This window comes from Paralichthys olivaceus, chromosome 24 (assembly GCF_024713975.1).
Source record: "Paralichthys olivaceus isolate ysfri-2021 chromosome 24, ASM2471397v2, whole genome shotgun sequence".
In the NCBI taxonomy this organism is placed as follows: Eukaryota; Metazoa; Chordata; class Actinopteri; order Pleuronectiformes; family Paralichthyidae; genus Paralichthys; species Paralichthys olivaceus.
Window position 1 is genome coordinate 5,461,376 of NC_091116.1, and position 24,959 is coordinate 5,486,334.

At 42.7% G+C, this 24,959-nt stretch overlaps 3 protein-coding genes across 11 annotated transcripts in view; 2 read left to right on the forward strand and 1 right to left on the reverse strand.

Moving 5' to 3' along the window:
• LOC109639745 (metalloreductase STEAP3) overlaps positions 1-22,473 on the forward strand; it is a 126,534-nt gene extending 104,061 nt beyond the window's left edge. For 4 of the 8 annotated variants that reach the window (XM_069521285.1, XM_069521286.1, XM_069521284.1 and 1 more), the window contains 8 exons: positions 1,396-1,461; positions 5,547-5,679; positions 17,868-17,948; positions 18,071-18,316; positions 18,775-19,041; positions 19,146-19,673; positions 19,950-20,114; positions 21,188-22,473. In XM_069521285.1, the coding sequence (XP_069377386.1) occupies positions 18,089-18,316; positions 18,775-19,041; positions 19,146-19,673; positions 19,950-20,114; positions 21,188-21,472 (1,473 nt within the window). In that variant the 5' untranslated portion in view covers positions 1,396-1,461; positions 5,547-5,679; positions 17,868-17,948; positions 18,071-18,088 and the 3' untranslated portion in view covers positions 21,473-22,473. The other 4 variants (XM_020103367.2, XM_020103369.2, XM_020103368.2 and 1 more) reach the window with 3 other exon arrangements.
• On the reverse strand, positions 9,771-12,396 carry c1ql2 (complement component 1, q subcomponent-like 2). The gene is made up of 2 exons (XM_020103374.2): positions 10,889-12,396; positions 9,771-10,097 (listed from the first exon to the last, which is right to left on the reverse strand). Exons 1-2 carry the CDS (start codon positions 11,486-11,488, stop codon positions 9,918-9,920), a joined length of 780 nt encoding a protein of 259 aa, XP_019958933.1. The 5' UTR covers positions 11,489-12,396; the 3' UTR covers positions 9,771-9,917.
• A 399-nt stretch (positions 22,474-22,872) lies between the features above and the next one.
• Positions 22,873-24,955, forward strand: LOC138406989 (acyl-CoA-binding protein homolog). Of its 2 annotated transcripts, none has more exons than XM_069521299.1 (4): positions 22,873-23,030; positions 23,247-23,364; positions 24,225-24,287; positions 24,411-24,955. In XM_069521299.1, exons 1-4 carry the CDS (start codon positions 23,025-23,027, stop codon positions 24,482-24,484), a joined length of 261 nt encoding a protein of 86 aa, XP_069377400.1. In that variant the 5' UTR covers positions 22,873-23,024; the 3' UTR covers positions 24,485-24,955. The 2 variants fall into 2 exon arrangements, with proteins under 2 accessions (XP_069377400.1, XP_069377401.1); XM_069521300.1 differs by having other exon boundaries at positions 22,882-23,030; positions 23,250-23,364.
• The last annotated feature ends 4 nt before the right edge of the window (positions 24,956-24,959 follow it).

A 24,959-nucleotide genomic window follows, 5' to 3' on the forward strand; every position in this document is an offset into this window, starting at 1 on the left:
TTGTAACGATGACACCCATTTTTTTACAAATACAACATATAACATAAACAACAGATTTCTTCTCACTGTTTTCAACCAGTCAGCACATGCAGCCTTGCACTACTCTGTTTGTCCAGTAGGTGTCAGAGTCCAACAGCAGTAAAAACGTAAAGAGCTGCTCGGATCATTTCACTTCATCAGAGGACAGAGACAAATGAGGGTTACAAACAAGAAGGACTCGTAATTAAATTCGATAAAACCAAATACTAAGACTTTTTAAAACTAATCAGAGATTTAAAAATGAAATGTCTCAACTTGTCTCTTGTAAAAGTCCTCTTGTCTGAGCAGCTACTTATTATATAACCAATCACAGAGAGAAAATAAAGATGGACGACATGACAGCTCCACAAAACTGAAGCCAAAACCTCTCGATCACGACCTGGTTGCTGGCTGCGGTCAAGGTCATAAATCCCACCTCCTCCATGTTAGCAGATGGGAAGTTGACCAAACTATAAATAAATCAGTTCGTCACATGCATTGTTCTCAAAGATGGTTCTGTCATTTCAGGTAGTTCTCACACAGTTGATATAAAAGCACAGTGAAACGTCGTGATTGACAGCCAAGACTGACTCATGATTGGTCGAACACGTGTATCGGCTCGACCTTGACGCCGCCCCTCCATCCCCTGATCACAGACTCTGGCTGCAGATCTGTTTCCAGATAAGAAAGTGGAGCGGCGTCGTCCATCTTTATGTCTTTTTGTCCGACAGTTCGTCTTTATTGTGAGGTGACCTCTAGTGGTCATCGTAAAGGACCACCCTTTTCTTATTGTAACCATAACAACAGACAGCCTCTAACCTTAAGGAAGTACATGTTCAAACATTGCTCTCTTAAATCCCTTGACTAGTCTCTGTGCCTAAACCTAAACCTTACCAGCAGACGTGAGCTTCTTCTAATAACCAGGACTACTGAGGTACAACAGTAAAACCAGTTTGGGGAAAAGAAGGGAACATAAAGGCAGAAGAATATAGTTCCAGGTTGTATGTTTATGATCATTTGCTTTTCTTGAACTCCGTAATGGATTTATCGTTTTCTACTTTTTCATTGTTTGACGTTTTATAACTTGTTGCCACAAGTGTCAGATTTAAGGAGCTCCGTGGTGATGCGTCACAAATCTTAAAGAGTTGTCACAAATTTACGATTTCAGTGCCATCACTGTCTCCACGCTCACTCCTTCAAATATTGAAACGCCAGCGATGTACAGAGAACATGTTTGCATACTAAACGATGATTATCATTCACCGAGTTCTCTCTCTCTCTCTCTCTCTCTGTCTCTCTGTCTCTGTCTCTCTGTCTCTCTCTCTCTCTCTCGCTCTCTCTTTCCTTATTTCACTCTGTCTTCTTTCCGAGGTCCAGGTTCTCCCCAGTAATAATACATGAAGGGCTCCTCTCCCTCATCCATTAATCAGGAGGGAAGCTGAGGTAAAGGAGGGCTGATCTTTGGCCTTCACACACATGCACACACACTCACCTATCATCAATAATTGAAGGGATATTAATGCAGATAAATAATTAATCTTTGGAGGATCTCCAAAGTGTCCTAATGAGAAGTGGGGGACAAATTGCTCCTCAGCCTTATTACGTCTTGCTGAGAAGTTTGCGAAAGCTTAAGGTGATGATGAATGGGCCCCATCTATGGTGACGGGCAAATTAAATCGATGCCGACATTGTTCGGTGCGTTGACAAAATTAGCCATCTCTAAGGGAATGTCTGCAGAGGGCTTTGGCTCTGTGAAGCGATGTTGGTTTAATCAGTAAATCTTATGGGTAGAACATTGTCATTGTGAGCAATTTAGCATTTAGCTCCAAGCAACGCAACTCGGCGGCGGCACCTTTAACACACAATGACGTTTCACAGCAACGTGTCAGAACTACTCACATGGAGCCTGTTGTCAAAATGTTTTTTACAACAGTAAATCTGCAGAGCGGCGTCAGACAGTACAGAGCTAGTCAGTGGCTTCCTTTAAATCAAAGCTTTTATCATTCTGCATTCTCTGATTTGACCTCGTTCTAGTTTTCATTATTGTGATTTACGTGTTTTTATGTATTATTTTATGTGCAGTCGCCCATAACTTCATACTACACATCCTTAGCAAACACTGTTAACTTGTTCCTTGGGTCCAAATATCACTTCATCTTTGCTCCTTCTACTTCTTCGTCTTCCTCATCCTCTTCATCTTTCTCATCTTTTTCCTTGTCCTTCTCATCCTCATCCTCCCCTTCTTCGTCTTTCTTGTCCTCTTCCTCTCTCCTCTTTCTTCTTCAATACTTCCCATCCTCTATAACAGGCATCATAAGTGTTTTTGTTTGAGTCTTTAAACAGCAGTGACACATCGACCACATCCTCCAGTGTCTGCAGCACCACATGTGTGTGACTGAAGGGGTCTCACATGTGCGTGTGTGTGTGTGTTTCCTAATCAGGCATGCTGCCTGGGGCCACTCTAACCTTTCAGTCGACTCTCTGAGGATCGTCTCTCTCATCTGGCATCCTCGGCCCGTCACTGTCATCAGCCGGAGGAGAGATGAAAGATATAGTCCTCACTGGCTTTGTTACAATAAGAGCCACCTGCTCCAATGACTTATTTCTTTAACCTTTACCCCCCCCCTATATTCACAAATGACAGATTGCATGACACGGGATTCCAAAAAACTCTGAAGAGACACGGCGATAAATTAATGATACATGGATAAGTCGTTATCAGATTTGAAAGCTGACAGATGATGGGCCGTTTTTTCACTGTTGGAGAAATACAAGGGAAATGATAGCAAAGCAGAAGTAGCATATGTAATAGACTGAATTTAAACTTACAACGAGGCTATGAGGGCTTCAAATTAGAGACGGGGCAACTGGTGGAACTGTTTCATTGGCTGTGCAACTCGTGTCTGTCATGATAAGCGGGGGGAGGAGACAGGACATGAATAACGACACTATGAGTGGGTGAGAGAACGTGGAGGAGGAAGTTGGGAGGGCAAGGTGGCTGATGGTTGACGGGATAAGGGACCAAGTGTGTGTGTGTTTGTGTGTTTGTGTGTGTGAATGTGTGTGTGTGAGATTGATCCTTTAGCCTCTCATTATCCCCGAGAACAAGACGGGGATGCGTTTCTGACAGTTATTTTCCTGCTCGTCCGCAAATTATCTGCACGGATCATGTGTGAGTTTCTTGTATTCGTGTGAATCGAGAGTTTAAATAAAAGGGGGCCTCACAAAGATGTAAACATCATTGCGACTGATTTGCAAGAGTAAAGCTGGGATTTAGGGTTTGAAAAGGAAATTAAGGATTAGACCAAAGCTTCTTTTTGCAGGCATATTTTAATGATGTGTGATGTATATCCACAGCCACACATTTGTAATAAAAGCTCAAATTTACTCGACATTACAGATTCAACATAGGTTTATAATTGACGTCTTTGAGTTCCTGTGTCTGCAGCGTCCGTCCTCCTGCCTGCTCTGACCTGGAACTTCAGTTGTTGTGGAGAAAGTTAATTTGTGTGTGTGTTTGTTTATGAGCAAGAATTCTAAAAAAGTACCCAACAGATTTTTACGAAACTTGGTGAAGTGATGCGATATGGGTCAGGGACGAAGCCAATAAATTTTGGTGTGGATCCGAATCAGGGGGCAGATATTCTTATGTTTCTATAATTGTAGAAGTATCGTTCCATGCGTGCATTGGTGAAATAATTTTTAAATTGGAAATTCAAAGTCTGGAAAGTTTCTTCCTTGCAATCTCTCATTTCTTGGAAAATAAATAGAATATCTTCTCACTTTAGCAACGTATGCTATCTTCATAAAATACAAGCATTCAAGATTTCGCACCAGGATTAAACATAATCATTTCCACTTTGTATAAAGGATGCTCCTCTTTGTGTTAATGTGGCCGAGACAAGCTTATTACGGCTGCAGCTAATTATTGTTTTAATTACAAATCAATCTGCTGTCTGTTTTCTCGATTAGCTGCTTAATTGTTTGTGCAATAAAATGTCAGAGAGCAGAGAAAAATTCAATCAGTCCCCCAAAGCCCCAAAACAGAGCACACAGAAAACCATAAATATTCCCATTTTAAAAGCAGATACCATTTAGATATTTTCCTTTATAGAAATGACTTTAATGATGAATTAGTGATCACAATTCTTGCCTTCATACATTAGTTCTCATAGTGATGTTATAATAATTCAAATGGTGGTTTTAAATCAGTGAGGAGCTGAGTTTTCTCGCTGGGTTTCCATAGAATCTGCATAAATTCAGTGTTTTAATGACTCTGGGGACATTGATATGATCGCTCACACTCCTCCATGTAAATGATCGGTGCAGGTGATTCATGAGGACAATAGGCCACTGACACTACTGCACAATAAGCCAGACTTAAGAATGAATAAACTGGCATTTAATTATTTACAGCAAGGGCTACCAAACTTTTCAGCCCCTGACCCCCAAAATAACAGAGCTGTGACTTGAGACCCCCATTATACCAAGTGATATTTGGGATTACGTGCACAATGTTTACTGTGTTGCTGTAGATGCATCTGCTTCTGTCTCTTATTATTATCACCTCAGGATTCATGTGAGAATGAAGAAAATCCAGAAGATAATATCGTATTTTCTTAATTGCATGGTTTTATTTTAAATTTAAATAAAAAAAAAAAAATTAATCTTGTGCAACAATTATGGCAAAATAATAGTTTTTAAATTGTATTTGTCATCTCTCGACTCCCCCCCCCCGGTGCATTTACATGTGACCACCCTTCACCTCCATAGGGATAAAAAAAAGTTCTGTCACCGTTTTCTTTTACTTTCTCTTTCATCCTCTTTTGTCAGTTTTCCCTTGTTTGGCCGATTTAAACCACAGAGGACAGGAGAGACTGGCAGATGGAGTGAGTCAGCATTTGGCTGAATCATTACTCAACATATAAATCATAATAATGACGCAAAATCAGTTTGAACTTCTTAACTTTCTTTCCTCTTGTGTTTTTTTTTTACTTTGCAGTTTCTGTTGTCTTCACCTGTAAAAATGAGGAGGACAAGATTTTACATTTAATATTTTTTCAAACCAGTGGATGTGTTTCTATTCATTTGATTATCAGCCATAATATTTTAACCATCCAAGATTTGCCACATGCTGCGAGATTGTAAAACAGTGTGAGTAGTATAGTTTACAAGTTACTTTACACGTCATGAAACATTATATACAAACATACAAGACAATTCATTACAACACTATATTAACAACAAGGTTCATTTCAAGAAGAAGGGCTAGAAGTCGAAGGAAGGGGATCATTGCAATGGTTTATGGGAAACGTAATTTATTCACTCTTAAAATAATTATGTACACAGTCTGGTACCTTTGCCTTTTTTTCCATTTTCCCATGTTTTATGGTCACGATTTATATTAAAGCTGGTCGGCTGGTTCTGAAAGGCAGCGCTCATTGTTACTCTCTATTAATGTGTGACGATGTAGTTGTTCGATTGGTACAAATGTCGCACTGTTAAAACACAAAGTTGTGGTTTCACAGGGATTTATGTGTCGAGTGCAGTCACTTCCTGGAGTCTCAGCTGGTTCCGACGTCCTCGCCATGACAGCCACACTCCATCTGTGTTGCAGAGAAGACACTGTGGTCCTCAGCAAAGTGCACCTTTATGAGCCAAGTAAGTGAGAATCATAAGAGACAATTCTTCCCCTGAAAAGTCAGACTGATGTAAATTCAGCAAAAAGAAAAATTACAATACAATAACCCCCCCTCCATTCTCAGCTCTCGCTTCTCCGCGGGTCCCTCCACTTCTCCCTCTTTAAATTTTCCTCATGCCATGGCGACATTTGCATCTCAGACATGAACGTGGATCAATCATCGCGGGGAGAAAGTCGGTGGAGGAAAAGAATGAGGAGAGGTTTTAAAAATGTCCTGATGATTGGCTGCCTGTGCACAGGAGCTTTGTCATCAGCAATTTTTCATGGTGATATGGTAATCACACACTGCTGCTCGCTGCCGGAGACACGTCTGGGCAGCAGGACGGTGGGTCCAGCCGTCTTAAACTCTATTATAAGATTAGACCCACAGGATTTAATTAAAAAAAGTCTTTGTTAATGAAGGTGGCAGCTGCAACTGGCAAAACACACACACAGACACAACTTGGCAAAGCTCAGCAGCACACTGCCTGGTGAAATGCTATCATTACTCCAACATGATGCCTGTTACTCGGCTGCCTGTCAAGTTAAATTCCCCTGAACACAAAGTGTGTGTGTGTGTGTGTGTGTGTGTGTGTGTGTGTGAGAGGCCTTGTCCGACTTATCTCATCCATCAGAAAATTTTGCTACTCCGTCTGTCAGTCAGCGATCCCTCACTGTCACCCAGACCAGGGGGATGGAGCAGCCTGATCATCTATTGTGTTGTTATTTGTATGTGACTGTGTGTGTGTGACTGTGTGTGTGTGTGTGTGTGAGGGTATCTGTCTGGCAGCCAGTGACACATACCACTGCTGATGTCTCAGTTGGTGTCAGCGGCTCCACTTTTCATCCTAAATGCGTCTGCAGCTGAGAGCCTTTTACAAGTTCGTCATGCTCTGATCTTTAAACAGTACCGCTGGTGACATCATCACTCCATTCCACATTTCCAAACCCTCCTGAACGATTAGCACCTCCAGCGATATATTCGTGAATCCTGCCTGGTTATAGTGTCATTAAATAATCTGTGTGTCGTGTTATCAATTCATCCTGGTGGGTGAATGTCTGCCCTCTTGAACATAATGTCTCTTCTCTGCCTTTGGGGAATGTCTTCAGATTTTGACCAGTTGAAATTACCCACTCACTCACTAACCCCCTATTTCACTGTATCTATTCCAGTTTCTATACATGTTCACAAGTTGAACCATTCTTGTTATAAAATTCTGCCGATAACTGTCCCCCATTTTTTTTTTTATTCGTCCCCTTGAGCAGCCGCAGAATATCACAGTCCCTCCCGGGGAGGACAGAGTCAGTTTGTCGGCTGCAGGAAAATCAGCCAGCACCCTAATAGAGGTTTATCTAACCAGACATGCTAATATTTGTTTTACATGATTTCCATTTAAATTGACAGCAGGGGTGTGTAAACAGCTGTTTTTGTGTGTTCCTGAGGGGATGGGCAGGAGAGAGAGAAAAAAATCAAACACTCACAAAACAGCCATCACCTTAATGAAGGCTTACAGCAATATTTGAGTCTGGAACAGCCTCTGTAAATCTCAGGACAAGTTAATCAGAAGTGAAACAGAAGAGCCGGCAGCCACCGGCCCGCACCCGCTTCTATCTGAGAATATCTAAGATGACGTTTTCGAGCCTTGAAGCTTGATGTTTACTGTCACTGCACTTAGTTTACGAGAAGCCATGTGGAGACTCACCCTGGGCTGTGCAGCTGCTCAGAGAGATCCTTGTTCCTCAAAAGAAAAGTGTTGATTTCAGAATTTTTTGTTATAGTAGACGAATGTTGATGTTTCTTAAACGCGACAGGCACAAAACCAAATAATACAGATATCTCAGGATGGAAAAGATGTGTCATACATGTAGAAGGTGTCAACTTGGAGAGAGGATGAGTTTGTGGTGTTGATGTCCTGTAAACAAAAACATGTGACATCTGCAGCAGGAATTATATGTCCTGCCCCCTGCATCTTCTACCCACGTGCCCCCTCTCGTCTGAATATTCTGGACATTTTCCTGTTGTCAGAGATCTTTCTCATGTACCTCAATGAAATGTGAGGACTGTAGTGTAGTTTTAAAAACAGCCATGGTGGTTTTCCCTCCCAAAAAAAAAACCCCAAGCCCCATCCGATTTAACGCCGGAGAGCGTCCACGGCTCACTGACTAAAAATGTCTGCGAGCTACAGTCGCACAAAGGACATTCAGGGAGGCACCTGGAACAACTCGCTGTAGAGCGGCAGCTACAACGCACTGCAGCACATTCAGACAGGCGAGTCCAGAACCACCAAATGTCTGTAAATCAGGTTCAGATGTGTGAAACATTGACACAGTGCATCTTCTTGTCAAACAATATTTATTGGCATATATGAGAGCAAAATAGAAACCATTCAGTATTATTTGGTGACATCCATTTGTAAGTTTCGATTGCTGTTATTAGGGTTATTTGGTGAAACACTGACTACCACTGAAAGCACCACAGTTCTGCTCGCTAAAGCCATCACAGTACTAAGTCCAAACTTTTTCTTAACATATTTAATGCATTAAAATGTGACATCTCTCGGCTTTGGGACAATCTCCTCAGAACATTTCAGTTGATCTTATGTTTGAAAACAGATGCTAATCCAACGGGGGGATAAGAAAACACTAATGCTGAGGATGTGCTTACTTTTATGGGAAAAATCTAAAATAAAATTGCAGACTGTGGGTCAAGAGGTAAAACGGATTCCACACTAATTGGAAAGTCGGTGGTTTGATCTCTGGCTCCTCCAGTCTGTGTGTGAAAGTGGCCAAGATACTGAACCCTAAATTGATCTGATGGCCATGAATGTGACTTTAAAGTGCTGTGAGTGGTTGATAAGACTAGAAATACACTATATATATAATTACAGTCCATTTACCATTCATTTCTACATTGACATTGGGGCATTCCAGTATTTGAGTTACAACAGCTACGACCACATCTCATCAGAAAGTGGCACAATGTATTAATCCAGTATTTCCGAAGGCTCTGGGTAGATCCACACTACTACGCTTTCCTTTTAAAACTCATCCCTGTGGCTATGTTTACTTCTGCTGTCACCACTACTCCGAAGTTTTCGAAGGCCTAAAAACGGAGAAGTTTGAAATGCTGCTGACCCTGTCAGTCACTGAACTTTGTCGTTATTCCAACAACAGAAACTTGTCGTCTTACTTTTCACCATTGTTATATTTGGCTGAATAGGCAATCGGCTTCCTGTTTACATGCCCAGTGTTCCTGAATGGTCATGTGATGTGAGTATTATTAACGATAAAGAGTGACATGGTTTTAGTATGGATGTAGCGATGCAGCGCTATTTTGTAAACGTCAGTAAATGGCGTGCTAACCACTTTTCATGCTAAACAGCAAGGAACTTAATTAAATAAAGAGCTAAAGAGGTAGCTTAGCTGTAAGCTTGTTTGTTTAGCTCCTAATGAGACATTAAGTCACAGTTTATTCAAAGGAATATTTGCACATTTGACTTGTGGGTCATTAATATTGACCCACTTTTTGTGGAGAGGTATATTCTACAGTAGAAGAGGTGAAATGAATCTGGATGGTGCACCACATTCCTCCATTTTGGGCTATTTCCTGCAAACTCAGTGCTGTTTTCACGGATTGTTGTAGCTTAAGGCTGCAAATGAGTTGGTCAAAATTGAGCTTGGTGAAAAATTTGCCCAGTTCAGCTTCACTTCTGTGTGTAAATCTAGTGTTTGTGCAGAATTTGGACGATCAAAGCTGCTTTTTAGGACTTTGATTCAGTGCCTCGACTTCCAAACATCACACAGCCGACTGCACTGTGCAAACCTCTGAGCCTGTAAACAGCCAGTAGCTCTTCTCCTTAATTGAAAGGAACCTAAACAACATTTTACAGGTATTATGTTTTCACTGATGACAGCAGCCTCCGGTTGAACTCAAGATATTTAGTTACAAATAAAAAGATATCTCACTATATCAGTGGTTCTCAAACTTTTTTTTTCTGGCATGCACCCGACTTCAGAAGCCAAAAAAAGTTCCAACATTAGCCATATTCATTTTTCATCATTCACGTCCCCCCCCCCCCCCCCCCCCCCAGTTTGAGAACCACTGCAGTAAACAGAACATACAGTTGCAATGTGGCACCTATGTTTAAAAGAAGAGAAACATATTAAACCACATACTTCACTGAAAACATTTTCAGTCCATAGAACCACTGTGGTGTGTTTAGTCGGGGTATAGGATAAAGCCGGAGAAGGTGCTGTACTTGTTGTTGTTACCCCCGTGGGCTTTGCCGCCGTCCAGTTTGACGTAGACCTCGTCTCCAGAGTCCAAGTGCAGCACGGCACTGTTGCTGGCGTAGTCGTAGTTCTGGTCTGCATCCTGAGCTATGGCACTGGCCCGGACCTGGAAAGAAAGAGGGGACATGACTCCCTGGGATGAGTTTTACAGGAGAATGCAGCAGAAATCAGAATCAGAAGTACTTTATTAATTCCCGTAGGGAAATTAAAATGTTACAGAGCCCCTGAGAAAGAGGTGAAACAGCAAAAGCAGATATAAACATAGCAATATAAAAATCAAGTAAGGCTAAAAGAAATAAAAGATATACATATGTAGAAATAAAGACCGGGTATTTATAGATTTAAATATAGAAATAGAAGCTGAGCTGGAAAGTTCATGGATACCTCAGGGGCAAGGTGAAGCAGCAGTGGTGCAAATGTAGCTTTTGTTGAGTGGAAGGAGAAAATTCAAACTGATTCTGAGGGAAATTATACAACAGGACCCTTGAATAGAATAAAATAATATATAGCCTATAATGTAATCCCCTGCATCTCACCTTTAATAAACAGTTCTAATGGCTGATGAGCCTCATGTCTGACTCCTCATCCAACCGGAGCTGAAAACACGGATCCAAACGGAATTTACGCATGAGCGCCACTGTCAAACAGAGCATTGAGGCATTGTTGGATTGAACCAGAAGTATCACTGAGGCTATTTTGAATTCATTATAGTTATGAATAATACCTATATGCACTTACATAAGTCGTGTTCAGGCGAAAAATAGATCCAGCCTGAGGTGAGGTCGTGCGCTTTTTGTGCGTAAAATGCGTATTTTGACATGTGTGACTAATGTGGAAAGGATGAGACAAGTGAGGCTGTTTTGGAGTTTAGTGGGGAATCTTATTCGCGTTTATTACCTGCCCGTTTTTGCACAGGTCGGCCCACATGCTGGTTCCATCTCCCCCACGCATCAGCACATGGTAGGTGAAGAAATAGATTCCGGACACATGGCAGGTGAACTTCCCGGTGCTCGAATCGTAGTGGTTCCCCAAGTTTGTAATCACGTCGTCAAACTTTAACACCTCATATCCCTCGTGTGGATTCTTCAGACCCACGTAAAAAGCGATCCTGAAGCTGCTGATCGTGGAGTTCACAGACTCTGATACTCCGTTTTCAGCCCCCGTGGATCCGGCTACCGCAGGGAAGGCGAGTTTACTGTCGCCGCGTTGTCCCGGTGGCCCCCTCGGACCCGGTGGTCCCGGTTCTCCCGGCGGGCCCCTGGGTCCCGGTTTGCCCGGTCGCCCTGGTTCCCCGCGACCCCCCTGCGCCATGGGTGGCTGCGGCGCGACATCATTCAGGTTCTGGATCACCTCCATGGCGGTAGCGCCTCCCGGCTTGGGGCTGTACGGGTCGCAAACCATCCGACAGGTGCCCATCATCTCGTAGTAATGGCCGGAGGTCTCGGGGGTGCGGAGGAGCAGCAACGGGACGGCGACGGCCAGAGCCAGCAGAACCATCGCGACGACGGTCACCAGGAATATCACCGACCACTTCCTCCGCGCGGGTCGGGGACAGATGGATGACAGGAAATCCGTGGAGCCGCTCTGGGGGGGAATCGTGGCAGAGGACAGGGGGTCTTTCAGGAGAGAAAAAAATAGAGGATGAGGTTAATTAAGTGCGCATCCCTCCGTCCAGCTGTGGCGGCTCCAAGCCCCTGGGCAGCGGCTGTGACCGTGGAGCAGGGGCGCGTCTGGGCTGGATGGATCCGAGCGCACGGACAGCTGCGTCCAGCTGTCAAAGTTACAAGCGCTGAGACCGGAAGATACGGGGTCTGGCCTCCACACTAAAACAAAAGCCTGAAGAGGAGTGGGCTCATAGCGAGGATATTTCTGCACTGTGGTGTCACTACTACTGAAAGTTAAAGATCTCCTTCCACTGCTGTCCACCTCTACACGTCTAATCCAGTGTATCTCAGAGGAAAATGTTGTGCGTCTTTCTCCACCTCATTCACGTGACACCTTTGATGGCTCAGCTCTTTCAGAGTAAGATTGTACAAAGGAAAACACGATTATCTTAGAAAACTTGATGCTTTGTCATATGAATCCACACAAAACTCCTGCAACTACAACATGAAAGTTGCATTGATGATTCAAGCAGTCGTTGCATGATTAGTTAACATCTGTGGTTTAATTAAATTGCATTAAAACCCAGCATTACTGAACATTTAACACACGGTAGAACTAGAAGTATTTCAAATGTTAACATAGCTTAAGGTCTGGATTTATAAGAGGTAGTTTAGGAAGTGGGAGAAGATGATGAATATCCCTTGTATGTTTTTAAGTCCGCATTAGCTTGATGATAGACTTCTGATCAGCAGCAGATGTTAGCGACCACCAGTGGATGTTAGGGACGTATTACCAGTTGTATACCTTAATTCAACTGTGACAACCTCTTCTTAGGCTCCCACCACAGGCTGATCTGACCTTGGTCTGTGTCCCTAACTTCTTGGGATCTTTCCTCCTGATCCAGAGTCAGTGCTCAGTCGATAATTTTACTTTTTTTATGGTCTAATGCAGAGGTTGTCTGTGGATTCCTATAGGCCTTTGAGCAACCTCCTGATTAATTTAGACATTAGAAAATAAGACAGTGTTGGGAAGACATTTTTAGTCCTCTTACTTTTGTTTGGGTTCATTTTTAATGCAGGACTCCTGCTCGTAACCTACCTAGTCTTTCCACCACTGCCTCAAACTAACAACTCAGACTTGCAGCGTCTTTAGCAGCCAGGCTCTTATTTTTAAATGCCCAGCAGGAAGTGTGCTTGTTGCTTTTCATTATCTTGACAAGAAGAGCTTGGCAGAGCCTGTGCGTAAAGTTGCGAGTCTGCGGATGTCACATGTGCCTGCCCATCTCTGCACAATAATGTTTATTCAACATGGCACCAAGTGGTTTAATATGATTCAGCAAATTAAAAAAACAAGCACTCAGTATAAACACGTAACACGTCAGTCTCACAGCTGGAAATATAAATCCATGCATATATACATAAGCATATAATGCCACATGGTTGCATATTTATTTTCATGAATCTCAGTGGTATGGAGACATGTATATGTTCTTGGGGGCTGAATACATTAATGGTCAGAATTACCTCACATTTTATTCATCCATTCCCCCTCCGGACGTTAACAGTTTCAGACACAGATCCATAAATTCCTCACTTTTGGATTAATGTCCAACTCTAACCCATTTCACATTTTATAAATCAGCGTTAAAGACGTTTTTTCTTCACTTATCTGTTGGGGGCGTCCCACATGCATCGATTTGCATAAACGCTGGATTTTGATTTAGGACATTGTCAAAGATGAATGTCCTGATAAATCTCTGGAACTGAATCCAATGTGCTTCCGATTTTTAAATCACCAAAAATGATCAACTTCCTTTATATGAATCCCGGTGTAAGTCAGATTTCACATAGTTTGAACTTGTGCAGCTACAGGAAAACATTTGACTAAAACACCATGCAGGGTCTTTTCAAAGTCAGAGCCCAAATGGCTGAGGGCAGGATCACTTTCGCTGACATCAAATGACCAAGTGCTTTGGTCACTGCACGCAAACACACACAGAGTAATGGGGCAGCGAGAGCAGGGGACCAGGGGGGAGAAGCAGATAATATATACCGGAAATGGACCAGAGATGTCAGAGGGCTGTCGACACCTCCAGCCCTGAGCTCCTTGGCTGCAGGGACATATTTGATGTCTTGTTTCACGAGGTGGGGGGAGCCCGAGGCCTTGAATTTAGATTCCAGCCAATTAAAATTCTTTCTGTGTGCGAGCAATCATTACTGTGTTGCATACAGATTTGTCTTAAACGCCTCTTTAGCCTCTTTTTTTCCCCAGTGAGGCCACTGTGCACTTGTAACCGTGCTGGGTTTATGGGCACATCAGCTGAATAAGACTAATATTAATGCCTTTCATTGGTTATTTCCAAAGCTGTTGAGACACTCAATAAACACGGCCTCTGCTCATTGAAAATAAAAGCAGCTATTGATTTTGTCCTCAAGCTCAAACAAAATTCCCCAAAGGGCCTAAAATACTTCAAAACTGTGTGTGGGGGGCTAAGCACCTGGAATTGGAGCAGAGGCGCCACATCTACAACAGAGGCTTTAGGGCTCAAGGCGCCGTGGAGAAATCTTCAGAGGCCGGAGACCAGGCTTAGCCGAAGCCCCGCGGGTACAAGCCCCACACCAACACCACCATCCCCTCCTCTCTAAGCAATTTCAACTTGTGCTCAGCGCAGCTTTAACGCCCCAGAACACGACTGCGGCCGGGCTGCTGCTGCTCGTGTCTGAAGGTGAGACGAGGAGTCACGAGAGCTGGGTCAGAAATGAAATGGAGGACAGGGGCGTAAAGATGTCGAGATGTCGTCTTTTTTCATCTGCGGCTCTCTGAAATGAACAATGCAACAATCCTCTGCAAAACAAAACAACCCAAAATAAGTATGCAGGAAGGCACAGAGCACATTACACTCCCGACTCTCATGACTGCAGCTATGACCTTTACTCAGGATTAGTACAGTGAACTGCATCTTCAGGCTATGATGAGCCATGCACGACACACTGTGCACATTATGCACTGGAGCTGCCCTGAGGCGCTGCAATGTTTCTAGTAACGCTGCACGTTAGCGCATCGCCGTGTGACACACGACCGTTTGGTGAGAGAAACAAATGAGTCCATCATTAGCTGATATCAGACTTTTCTCCGAGACATAAAACGTGAAGACGGTTTCCTCTCTGCTTTTAAAGGCCCTTTAAAAGCAGAGAGGAAACTACTGACACTTGATAAAAACATATTTAAATAGATAAAAACACAACAGAAGTATTACAGCTATAATTCTGAATATTCTTCTGAAATTAAACTACATTTGATTTCATGTTCATTTATTTTTTATCAGAACTACTCAGAAACTAATAAACTGATTTCCACCACAGTCTGTGGATTAAGAGACAATTACAGGATGGGTTCTTTTTCACTTTCTTTAACTATAACAAATAAATAATATAGGTTATCAGACCGCTTACTCTTTTCGTTTATATTGCTACAATAAGAACTCGTCAATCATATGTGGGACTGTTTGGCCTTGGTCGGCTAATGTGCTGTATTGAGTGCTATGTACTATTGAGTGCCACTCGATATTGATGTAAAAAGGTGTGAGCAGCATTTTAATGTTGCAACTGTCAAGAAGATTAACCAGTAACAATGCATCATATTTCAAAAGCTGCTTTTTAAGTTCTACAGTGATCTTGTAGACTGCTGTCAAAAGAATGTGCTCGGGTAATAAACACAATATTTCCATTTCAAATATTCCAGATACGAACAATTTACTTTTGTGCATTTGGAGTCAGAGTCTGCACAGTGGCGATCGAGGGGATGGATCAACATTAGTGAGGTCCCACCAAACAAACATCTGCCCAAGGTCACCAGAGAAAGATGAGAATCAGTCTGATCTCAACATATTAAATGATTTAAAATGTCACGGGCTGTAACTGTAAATCTGTGCAGAACAACATCTAGACAGCAAGTCCTCGAGAACTTGCAACATCAGCTCCTGTCTCAACATGTGACCCTAATCCCGTGATGGGGGACATTAAAGACACCTCTGCCCTTGAAAGAGCGGAGAAACAAACGTGTTCCTCCATGTGGCATTTTGACAGTGAAGCCCTGTCAGATGTAAATATGGCTGTACCTGTCCTCCCCAGCTAACTCTTTATGACCTTGCCTTTTCTTCTCTGCCATGATATTTCTCCAACCCACTGACACGCGTGTTGCCCTCATTAACTGGATTGTTGCATGTTGGACAAGTGATATCGTGTTTGTCAATCACTTTGATTGGTGGGTTGATCTAAAAACATCTCTACCCTATAATGTGTTTGTTTGGCGTTTTCACCGGCCGAGTAATAAGCTGAAATCTGTCCCCAGTGGATCATGTGATTGGTCTTGTAAGATGAATGGGTTACCGCACAGGGACTCATCAGTAATCAATACATATGAATGCTAAAATGCTAAATCAGATATGGCTGTCAAGGACAAATGTAGCAGAGAGAGGGTGAAAGAGAGAGCATGTATTTGGTGTGCGTGTGTCTGTGTGTGTGTGTGTGTGTGAGGTTGTGTATACTGTATATGTTTGTGCATGGTGACACTGATGCAGCGCCGCGAGCCGGGGGAGGTTCAACCTTTAGCAATTGGCAAAGGCAGACATGATGAAGTCATGTTGACAGGGTGTAACCTGCAGTCAGTGATCTTTTTAACACAATTTCACTTTTCCTTTTTTATTGTGATCCCAAGGCCAGTTCATCAGATACACCACTTCTACAGTTATATGTGAAACAAATGAAATCCAGCTCCGACGCAGTGGTTCACCATCTTAGCTTAGTGTGTTCGCATGGAAACATACATATTAGCATTGAATATAAATTTAGACCTGATGGTGGTGCGAGACTAAAAGTTAATATGATCCACTTATTTCTTTCAGCAAATTCTGAGGTGGATCATGAACGTTGGCCGAAAATAATTGTGGTGTCCCACAGGGGTCAAGTCTTGGTCCACTTTTGTCCTTATTGACGTCAACACAGTGTAACCAGTGCCAAGTGGAATATGTTTTACTAAACAAAGAAACATTGCAGCATTACGTTAACGTATTACATTCACTTGAGAAAAAGAAAATCTGCTCTGTTTTTCTGCATCAAGTCGTTAAATCAGAAAAACAGAACAAGTTGTTGTGAAGTGAATGCAAAAAGCTTCTGTACAAAACACACTCTTCCTCTTGGCCTAAAGTTTTGATAAATGTCATAAATGGTTTTATTTTAATACATCACACCGGGCTGTGTTGACCTCTTGTGCACCTGCATTAGCAATTCTTATACGGAAGCACAGTGCACTCACTTGAAAAGCTCTGGTTACAAGTCGGTGTCAACAGATGTGCGAGTATCTTGAAATGTCTCAAACCTTAATCAAACCAAACCAAACAGACTTTGTTTGATTTGAGCCTCAACTATTCTGATAATTAAGAAAACACTATTTCTGTCTTTAAGTCCACCAGAGATCAATGATGACATGGTTTAAAGTTAACGTTCATGTTAAATCTTGCAGTAAAGTGAAGTGGTGAAGGGGGGGGGCTCTCTCTTGGTTTATCTTTCACACACACGTGGGGGCGTGTTCAGGGCGGGGCTTTGGCCGTTGCGTCATGTTATCAGGAAGCAGCGCAGACAGAGAAGCCCGCGGTGAGTAACTGAGCGTAAACAAGTTGAAGCGACTCTTTAAGTTGTTGCAGGAGCTGAAGAAGAACGGTTGTGGTTTGAATTAGTGCTAGAGCTGCTGTGTGTCTGCTGGTGTCGCGCTGCGCGTGACGGAGGAACTTGACCCGAGTTTACGCGCGTGAGGACAAGGACAAGACGCCACTTTTTACCACGCGAAGCGAAACTGAATGTGGAATTATGGCTTTTTAACATTTGATCGCTTGTCGCTTAGTTTTAATAAGTAATGCAGCCTAACTTGAAACGGTTTCTGGATCCCGGGGGGGTTGCTGTAAATTCGGCTTTAAAGTGAATGATGAGTAAAGCAGCATATTCATAAAAATCCCATTTGACTATTTCCAGTGCTGATGTTAGAACCGCACAGCCCATATGGGTGAATTCAAGTTAATAAAAGGAAAAATGAAGATGTTAAATATACTTTATTATTCCATACTGTTATTGGACTGACTGCTTTGTTTCATTAGTGCAGAGTAATGGATTAAGGACACTCCATAATTGACATAATGGGAATCCTAGTTCAGTTATAAGGATCAGACACAAGCCAATTAAAATAAATTACTAAACTTAACCAAAATGTCTTTCTGCAGCATTTTATACTTTTACTTTTATCCTCGGTCTCATGCTGGATGAAAGAAGCTGCTGCTGTCTAGACTGAAGCATCCGTTTCTGTAAGTAAATGACAAATAAATGTCAGTAACACCCACAAGCTTTTATTTCTCGGTTCTGTGGTTCTCTTGGCTGTTGACAATCTGAATGTAAATAAAGTGAAACCACGCTCTTCTCTCTGCAGCCTTGTCAGTGCATCATCATGCCTGATGACATGGCGAGGCCTTTAGTCCGAGGCAGAGGTGAAGGAGGCGCCTCCAGAAATCTCGAAGCCCTCATGCCTGAACCCGGCGCTCTGGTGATTGGCATCTTGGGCACGGGCGACTTCTCCCGTTCGCTGGCCAGGAGGCTGGTGGCCTCCGGCTACCACGTGGTGGTGGGGAGTCGAAACCCCAAACGCTCTTTGCCTCTGTTCCCAGAGGACGCTGAGGTTACACAAACACACACACAGTGACATTGACACACTTACCATTTAATTACTGTTTTTGTTTCTCTGCTCAGGGTGATAATTATATTTTACTCAGACTTTTCCCACAAGGGATAATAATTGTTGTGGTATGGGAACAGTGTCAAATAGTCAGTCCCTCATTTTGAAGGTTAGGGTTAGTATTGTCGGTGTGTAAGTATCTGCCAAGATCAACTCCTCAATTGCAAACAGCACAATTTAAAAATAAATACATGCCTGGCCATTTGAATGAAAATGTGAAGAAGTATATTATTAATTTAATAGTCTGAGAGCTGCATGTTTTCTAAAGCACTTTCGTAACATGGTCTTGTAAAATAGCATTTTTAGCTGATTAATGTCAGAACCCAGTAACTGTGATTGTGACAACATGCCTCTAACATGCATCTTCTCCTCTCCTGAACGTTTCTGTCTTTATCTTCCAGGTGACGTCTCAGATGGAGGCAGCCACTCAGGCAGACCTGATTTTTATGGCTGTGTTTCCGGAGCATCACTCCACGCTGCTGCAGTTAAAGCCGGCATTAGCGGGGAAGACGCTGGTGGACGTCAGCAATGGTTTGCACCTCAACCGAGATGGGCCTTCAAATGCCAACCAGCTGGCAGATCTGTTTCCAGAAAGTTTTGTAGTGAAAGGGTTCAACACCATATCGGCCTGGACTCTCCAGGTGGGCCCTCGGGATGGAAGCAGGCAGGTAGGACCCAACAGCACCTTGTGGTTTAGATTCAATGAGGTTCAGTGAAACTTGAGGGGAGACAGAATTCTAGTAACTTTTTTGTGGTCAACTTTCCTCCTCAGATTTTCCTCTGCAGTGACAATCCTAATGCCAAGAACTCAGTGATGCAGCTGTGTCGCAGAATGGGCTTTGTCCCTGTGGATATGGGCTTCCTCTCCTCTTCTCTGGAAATCGAAAACCTCCCCTTCTACCTATTTCCCTCCTGGCACATCCCCGTCATCTGTACTCTGTCGCTGTTCTTCGTTTTCTACCTGTACAACTTCCTCCGTGACATCCTGCATCCCTTCATCAAAGAAGGAAAGAGTGTTTTCTACAAAATGCCCATCGAGACTGTCAATGTCACTCTTCCCTCCGTGGCCTTGGTGATGTTAGCGCTGGTCTACCTGCCTGGTCTGTGTGCTGCTTACCTCCAGTTGTACTGGGGCACCAAGTACAATCGCTTCCCCAACTGGCTGGACCGCTGGCTAACCAGGAGGAAGCAGTTTGGACTGTGCAGCTTCCTGTGCGCAGTTCTGCATGCCGTCTACAGCCTGTGTCTCCCCATGAGAAAGTCGGCCCGCTACAAACTGCTCAATGCCGCTTTTAAACAGGTGAGAGGAAGAAACAAGAGTGAGATGACTGCATCACTAAGTCATGTGATTGTCCTGTAATATAGATTTATGTATTATTTCTATTCAGGGGCCTTTTGTTTGGCATCTTCTTCTCATGCAAACAAGCAGTGACCAGTTTATTTTCACTTTGAATGAAAACATAATTAATTGTGTCCACTTGTTCGAGATCAGTTTACTATTGTTCTACTTTCATGAGTTTGTTATTGTTTCAGTCAAAACCTGCTGCTCCTGACGTCTTTGTTGTTAATGGTCCAGGTGAAGCAGGGGGTGGAGGACTCGTGGGTGGACGAGGAGGTGTGGAGGATGGAGCTGTACCTCTCGGTGGGCATCATGGCTCTCGGGCTGCTCTCTTTGCTCGCCGTCACCTCGCTGCCCTCTGTGGCCAACGCTGTCAACTGGAGGGAGTTCAGCTTCATACAGGTGCACACAGACAGACACACACATGGACATGTCAGGTTAATACAGGCTGCCAAATGGATTTCTGGGTAAAAGACACACACACACAAAGCTTGACATGTAGACAGGCAGGTGTCACGCTGATGTGTGGACAGTTGTTTCCTCTGTGCTCACATGGTCCTGCAGTCACACACACATTCACACACCATGACTCCATGTCGTCCTGCAGCTTCCCCAGAATTAAACCTGGGCTGTGACAGAACCATCAGCAGTGCTGTGACTCATTCACTTCCTCCCCTCCCCTCCCCTCTCCTACCTCCCCCTCCTTGACTTCCTTCATCTTGCCCTCCATATTTCCCGGTCTCGAGGTCCATCTGAGCAGTTTTTTTTCTTCTTTCATCTCTCTGTAATCCGCTGACAGTCAGATTAGTCATGTGCCGAGACCATACGTGATGAAAGGCAGCTTTCTGCCCAGCAGTGCATGAGTGTGTGTGTGTGCGTGAGTGTGTGAGATGTGCTCGTGTGTGTCTGAGCATCAGTCTCTTTCAGTATTTACCAACTACAAATAAAGCTCAACTTTAGTCCCTGAAGGTGGAACAACGTCCACTTCAAAACTGCATGTTTTACTACGTTAACGCTCCTGATGGGGGCGAGAATAACCCCCCCCAAAAAATCATGGAAACAAAAGTTCTGTATAGAATACTGTGCATATATTGGTAGGTAAATATTGATTTAAAATATTTTATCATTGCATTAGTTTTGTGTGTGCAATACTTGTAATGTTGAAATTCTTTGGAATATTACTTCACCAGAGCAGGATGCATTTTCAATATATGGCAGTAATGGAGGCAAAAGGAAGCCAGGATTAACACTTTTTATTTCCTACATTCATGAGTAGTTGTTAGAGTCACAGTAGTTGTGGTCCCCACATTACATCAAATTATATGTAATGATAGATAATATCATCATATGACGAGTTCTACTTTACAGAAACGACTTCATTGTGCAGCAGATTAGTTTTGAACAACAACTAATCTGAGGACGTTGTCTTGTTACATTTCTGCATCAAAAACAACCCCTTCTGTCTCCCCCTGCAGTCCACACTAGGTTACTGCGCCTTGTCCATGGCCACCATCCACACGCTCCTCTTCGGCTGGGATCGCGCCTTCGCTCCGGACCAGTACCGCTTCCACCTGCCCCCCACCTTCGTGCTGGTCCTGATCCTCCCGATGGTGGCGCTGCTGGGCCGCCTGGCGCTCCTCCTGCCCTGCGTGGCCCTTCGGCTCCGGAAGATCCGCCGCGGCTGGGAGAGGAGCCAGCACATCCGCTTCACCCTGACGGACGGCCACAGCAACGGGCTGGAGGACGTCAGTAATGTGTGAAGAGCGTAAAGATCCAGACAAGAAGGTGGAGGAGTGGAGCTCTCTGTTCACACTCATGAATATGAACTCCACTCTGAGACGGACGATTAATGATTTATCATCACATTTCCTCATCATCTCGTCTCTATAGTTTTGTCTCTCAAATGATCCGGTAGTTCTGCTGAGACGTTTGACCCGAGTGGTCGGCTTTATTGCACTATGCTTTCAAATAATCAGTGTTCACTTTCACATTTCTCAGTTCCCTGGAGTTTCAACCCAGAGACTAAAGAAGAGTTTGACTTTCTGTCCTAATTTATTCAGATCAGTCACTATTGAACTTGTAACGAACCTGCTGAAGAATTTATCACTGAAACTTTGAATTAATATCTCTTCTCTCCGAGACTGTTCGTGTCTCGTCTTCTGATTTAAAGGATTTGATGCCGTTTTTGTTCAGCTCCTACTTCAATGCTGCGATGTACACATTTTTATCAACAAACCCTTTAGTGCTGATTGGTCCAAATCCAAAATGAAACCGCTCATGTTGTGTAAAGTCACTGTTGAGTTTTTTGCAATACAAATTCAAAAACATGTAATCTTAAAAATATTAGGGACTGTACAAAACTATTCTATTACATTATTCATATTTAAATCCATCAATATTCATATGTGTACATATTTGACAGTACCGGGAAAAACATATTTTTATGTTAACACACAATAACTTTGTGCATCACTCAGGTGAACCAGTTGTCTGCTGTGATACAAGAAAACTCCATTAACTCCCTTTATTTAACATGTCGCTGATTATTTTGTTGTGTTGTAATTAGAACCTGTTTTTACTGATCTGTCCCGTGTTTCCTGACGAACGTGTTTTTTAAAATCTAAATTAAAACGTCGCAGGTGCTGAAATTGAAGTCGATGTGTAGTAACCTCTTGATCTACAGTCTATTAACATAAAGAGATGAATGTACACATTCTAATGGACATTTGTAGAATGTAGAATAAATGTTTTTCCCCCCACATTTCTTTCACCATCATATTTTCTCTATAACACTTGTCAGGATTTAACATATCTACGTTTTATTATTTCCAGATTTGACTCATCTGATTGTCTGAGAACTTTTTAAACGTGGATGCTGCCATCTTGTGGCTAAGGAATAACATTTTCCTCTACATGGATATTGCACATGGGTAAATAGGAGCTTCTGAACAGTTCACAAAAGCAAATGGTTTCTTAAGAGGTTTTTGAAGTGTAGAAAATATCTGTTCAGCAGTTCCTGTAAATGTATGTTAAAACCTGCAGCGTTAACTACAGGTAACAAGTATGATTATCAAGTATTTATACCTGAAACTTCGAGGTATGGCAGAGTAGCAGAAAGAGGTGGAGTCGTCCTGTCAGAGTTCTGTCCCCTTATCTGAGTCACTGCTTGCTTTGCCGACTCATAACCCTCCTCAGACTTTATGTTCCCCTGCGACTCCCATCAGACAAAACCTGCTTCTCAGCAGGACTTGTTGGACAAGTGTTAACGGACACCTGGGACGTGCCCTCAGCCGCAGAAAGGTGTCTGCAGCCATGATGGTAAGTGTGTTACAATGCTGCTTCAGAAATGTATTGGTGTTATTCAGTGATTTTTAAGGGGAAGTGGATTCACAGGGACGTTAATCAGAGAGTTGCCGAGCAGGAATCCGTCTGCTTGGCTTCATGTGTTGTGTTATGCAATGTGGAACACTTGCTCTACTTTAAAATATGTTTGTGTTTCAAGATGTTTTCAGGATCTTTCTCTCTTCCCACCAGGAGTCTTTCAACAAAGCAGTGGAGGAGTCGACGAAGTTGAAACAAAAACCTGCGAAAGATGAATTGTCCGAGCTCTACGGTTTATACAAGCAAGCCCTTGTCGGTGACGTCAACTTCGGTGAGTTACTGTGGTGTCAGTGTTTTTAGAAAAGGTTTCGTATGTCGGAGAATTCACAGGGAAGCTGTGAAAGACAGAGAGAGACAGAGAGAGAGGTGCAGCAGGGCCAGGGTGAGGTTGAGACTGAGACAAAAATCAGGTCTGACGAGTTTGGTGTCATTTTCTGCGTGATGCCAAATCTGATTAATTTATCCACCGACATTCATTCCATTTTTGACTGTACAACAAAAACACTGGTAATAAATAAAAGGAGTTGAAAGAATTTGATAATAAAATAAATTTGCAGAAATCAAACTTGAATTTTCTTTTACACGCTGTGTTCTCAGTGTCCAGTGGAGGATTTTGCAGTTACTCAACTAAAGAAGCATAAACATTTGACAACAGCTCACGCTACAGAAGAAAAATGTATTAGAAATCATTAAAAGGAGACTAAAAGCAACAGAGTGAGCTGATAATAATTTGTGGAGGAAGTTTAAGAGCTGAAACACTCAGCCTGTGACCTGCACTCTGTCGGCCTGTGAGCAGTGATAAGCTTTGTTATTGGTCATTTAGTCATTAACAGTTAAGTATTTCTTAAGTGAATTCTAAAAGAGATTGGTCTAAGTTTATAATAAATGAAAATCCCGAATCTTCAGGTTATACAAAGGTTACAAAGATGTTACTCATTTTTAAGAACTGCTACTTAAAGTACATTTAGCTAATAATACATACATATATATATATATATACATACTTTAAGTTCAGTATGATTTTTGATGCAGTACAGTTACTTGTATTGGAGTATTTCTACATTGTGTCCTTGCCGGGGCTTTAAAGCTCATCTGTGGGACATTTGTTGATGATTGATTCTACGTCCACAGAGCGTCCTGGGATACTCGACTTCGTCGGAAAATTAAAATGGGACGCATGGAACGTTAAAAAAGGTCAGATTGAAACAAGTTTTAAAAAATTCAGCTTTTAAATAAAAGAGTTACATGTAAAACATTGTAAAACTGTTTTTGAACGTTCTATTGTCCAACCAACAGTTTGTGTTTCTGAACCAACAGGGATGTCCAAAGAAGAAGCCATGGCTGCCTATGTTGATACGATTGAGAAGCTAAAGGAGAAATATGGAATTTAGTCTTTTTTCCCCACTAATACTGTTTTAGGTTCAGTGTGATATCTCCTGTGTTCTCTCAGCAGGAACTTTAAACTGGAGGCCGCCCCTTCAAGACTGATTTTACACACCGCCATAGCAGTTTATCTGTTTAATTTGTTAAATACCAAGAGAACGATAGAATATGCATGATTTTGAAGGAACAGTTGAACATTTAAGGAACGCTCTCTCCCTGCTCAGGCTGTATCTGTGCGTCAGTTTGCTAATTATACAGCAAACAGGCAGCAGTTCAGTTTAATGAGGAGAGGAAGTGTCAGCAGGTCAAATAATCCAGTCAGGTTAGTTGTGTTCCTTCAGACTCTCTCTCTCTCTGTGTCTCCTTAAATGTTGATCGACTCCTCTCAGTGCTAACGCAATGTTTATATAGATTTTCATGTATAAACTGTTTACAGAGCTGCTGCCTGTCTAAAATAAACACTTGATCTGTGGGCCTCACTCG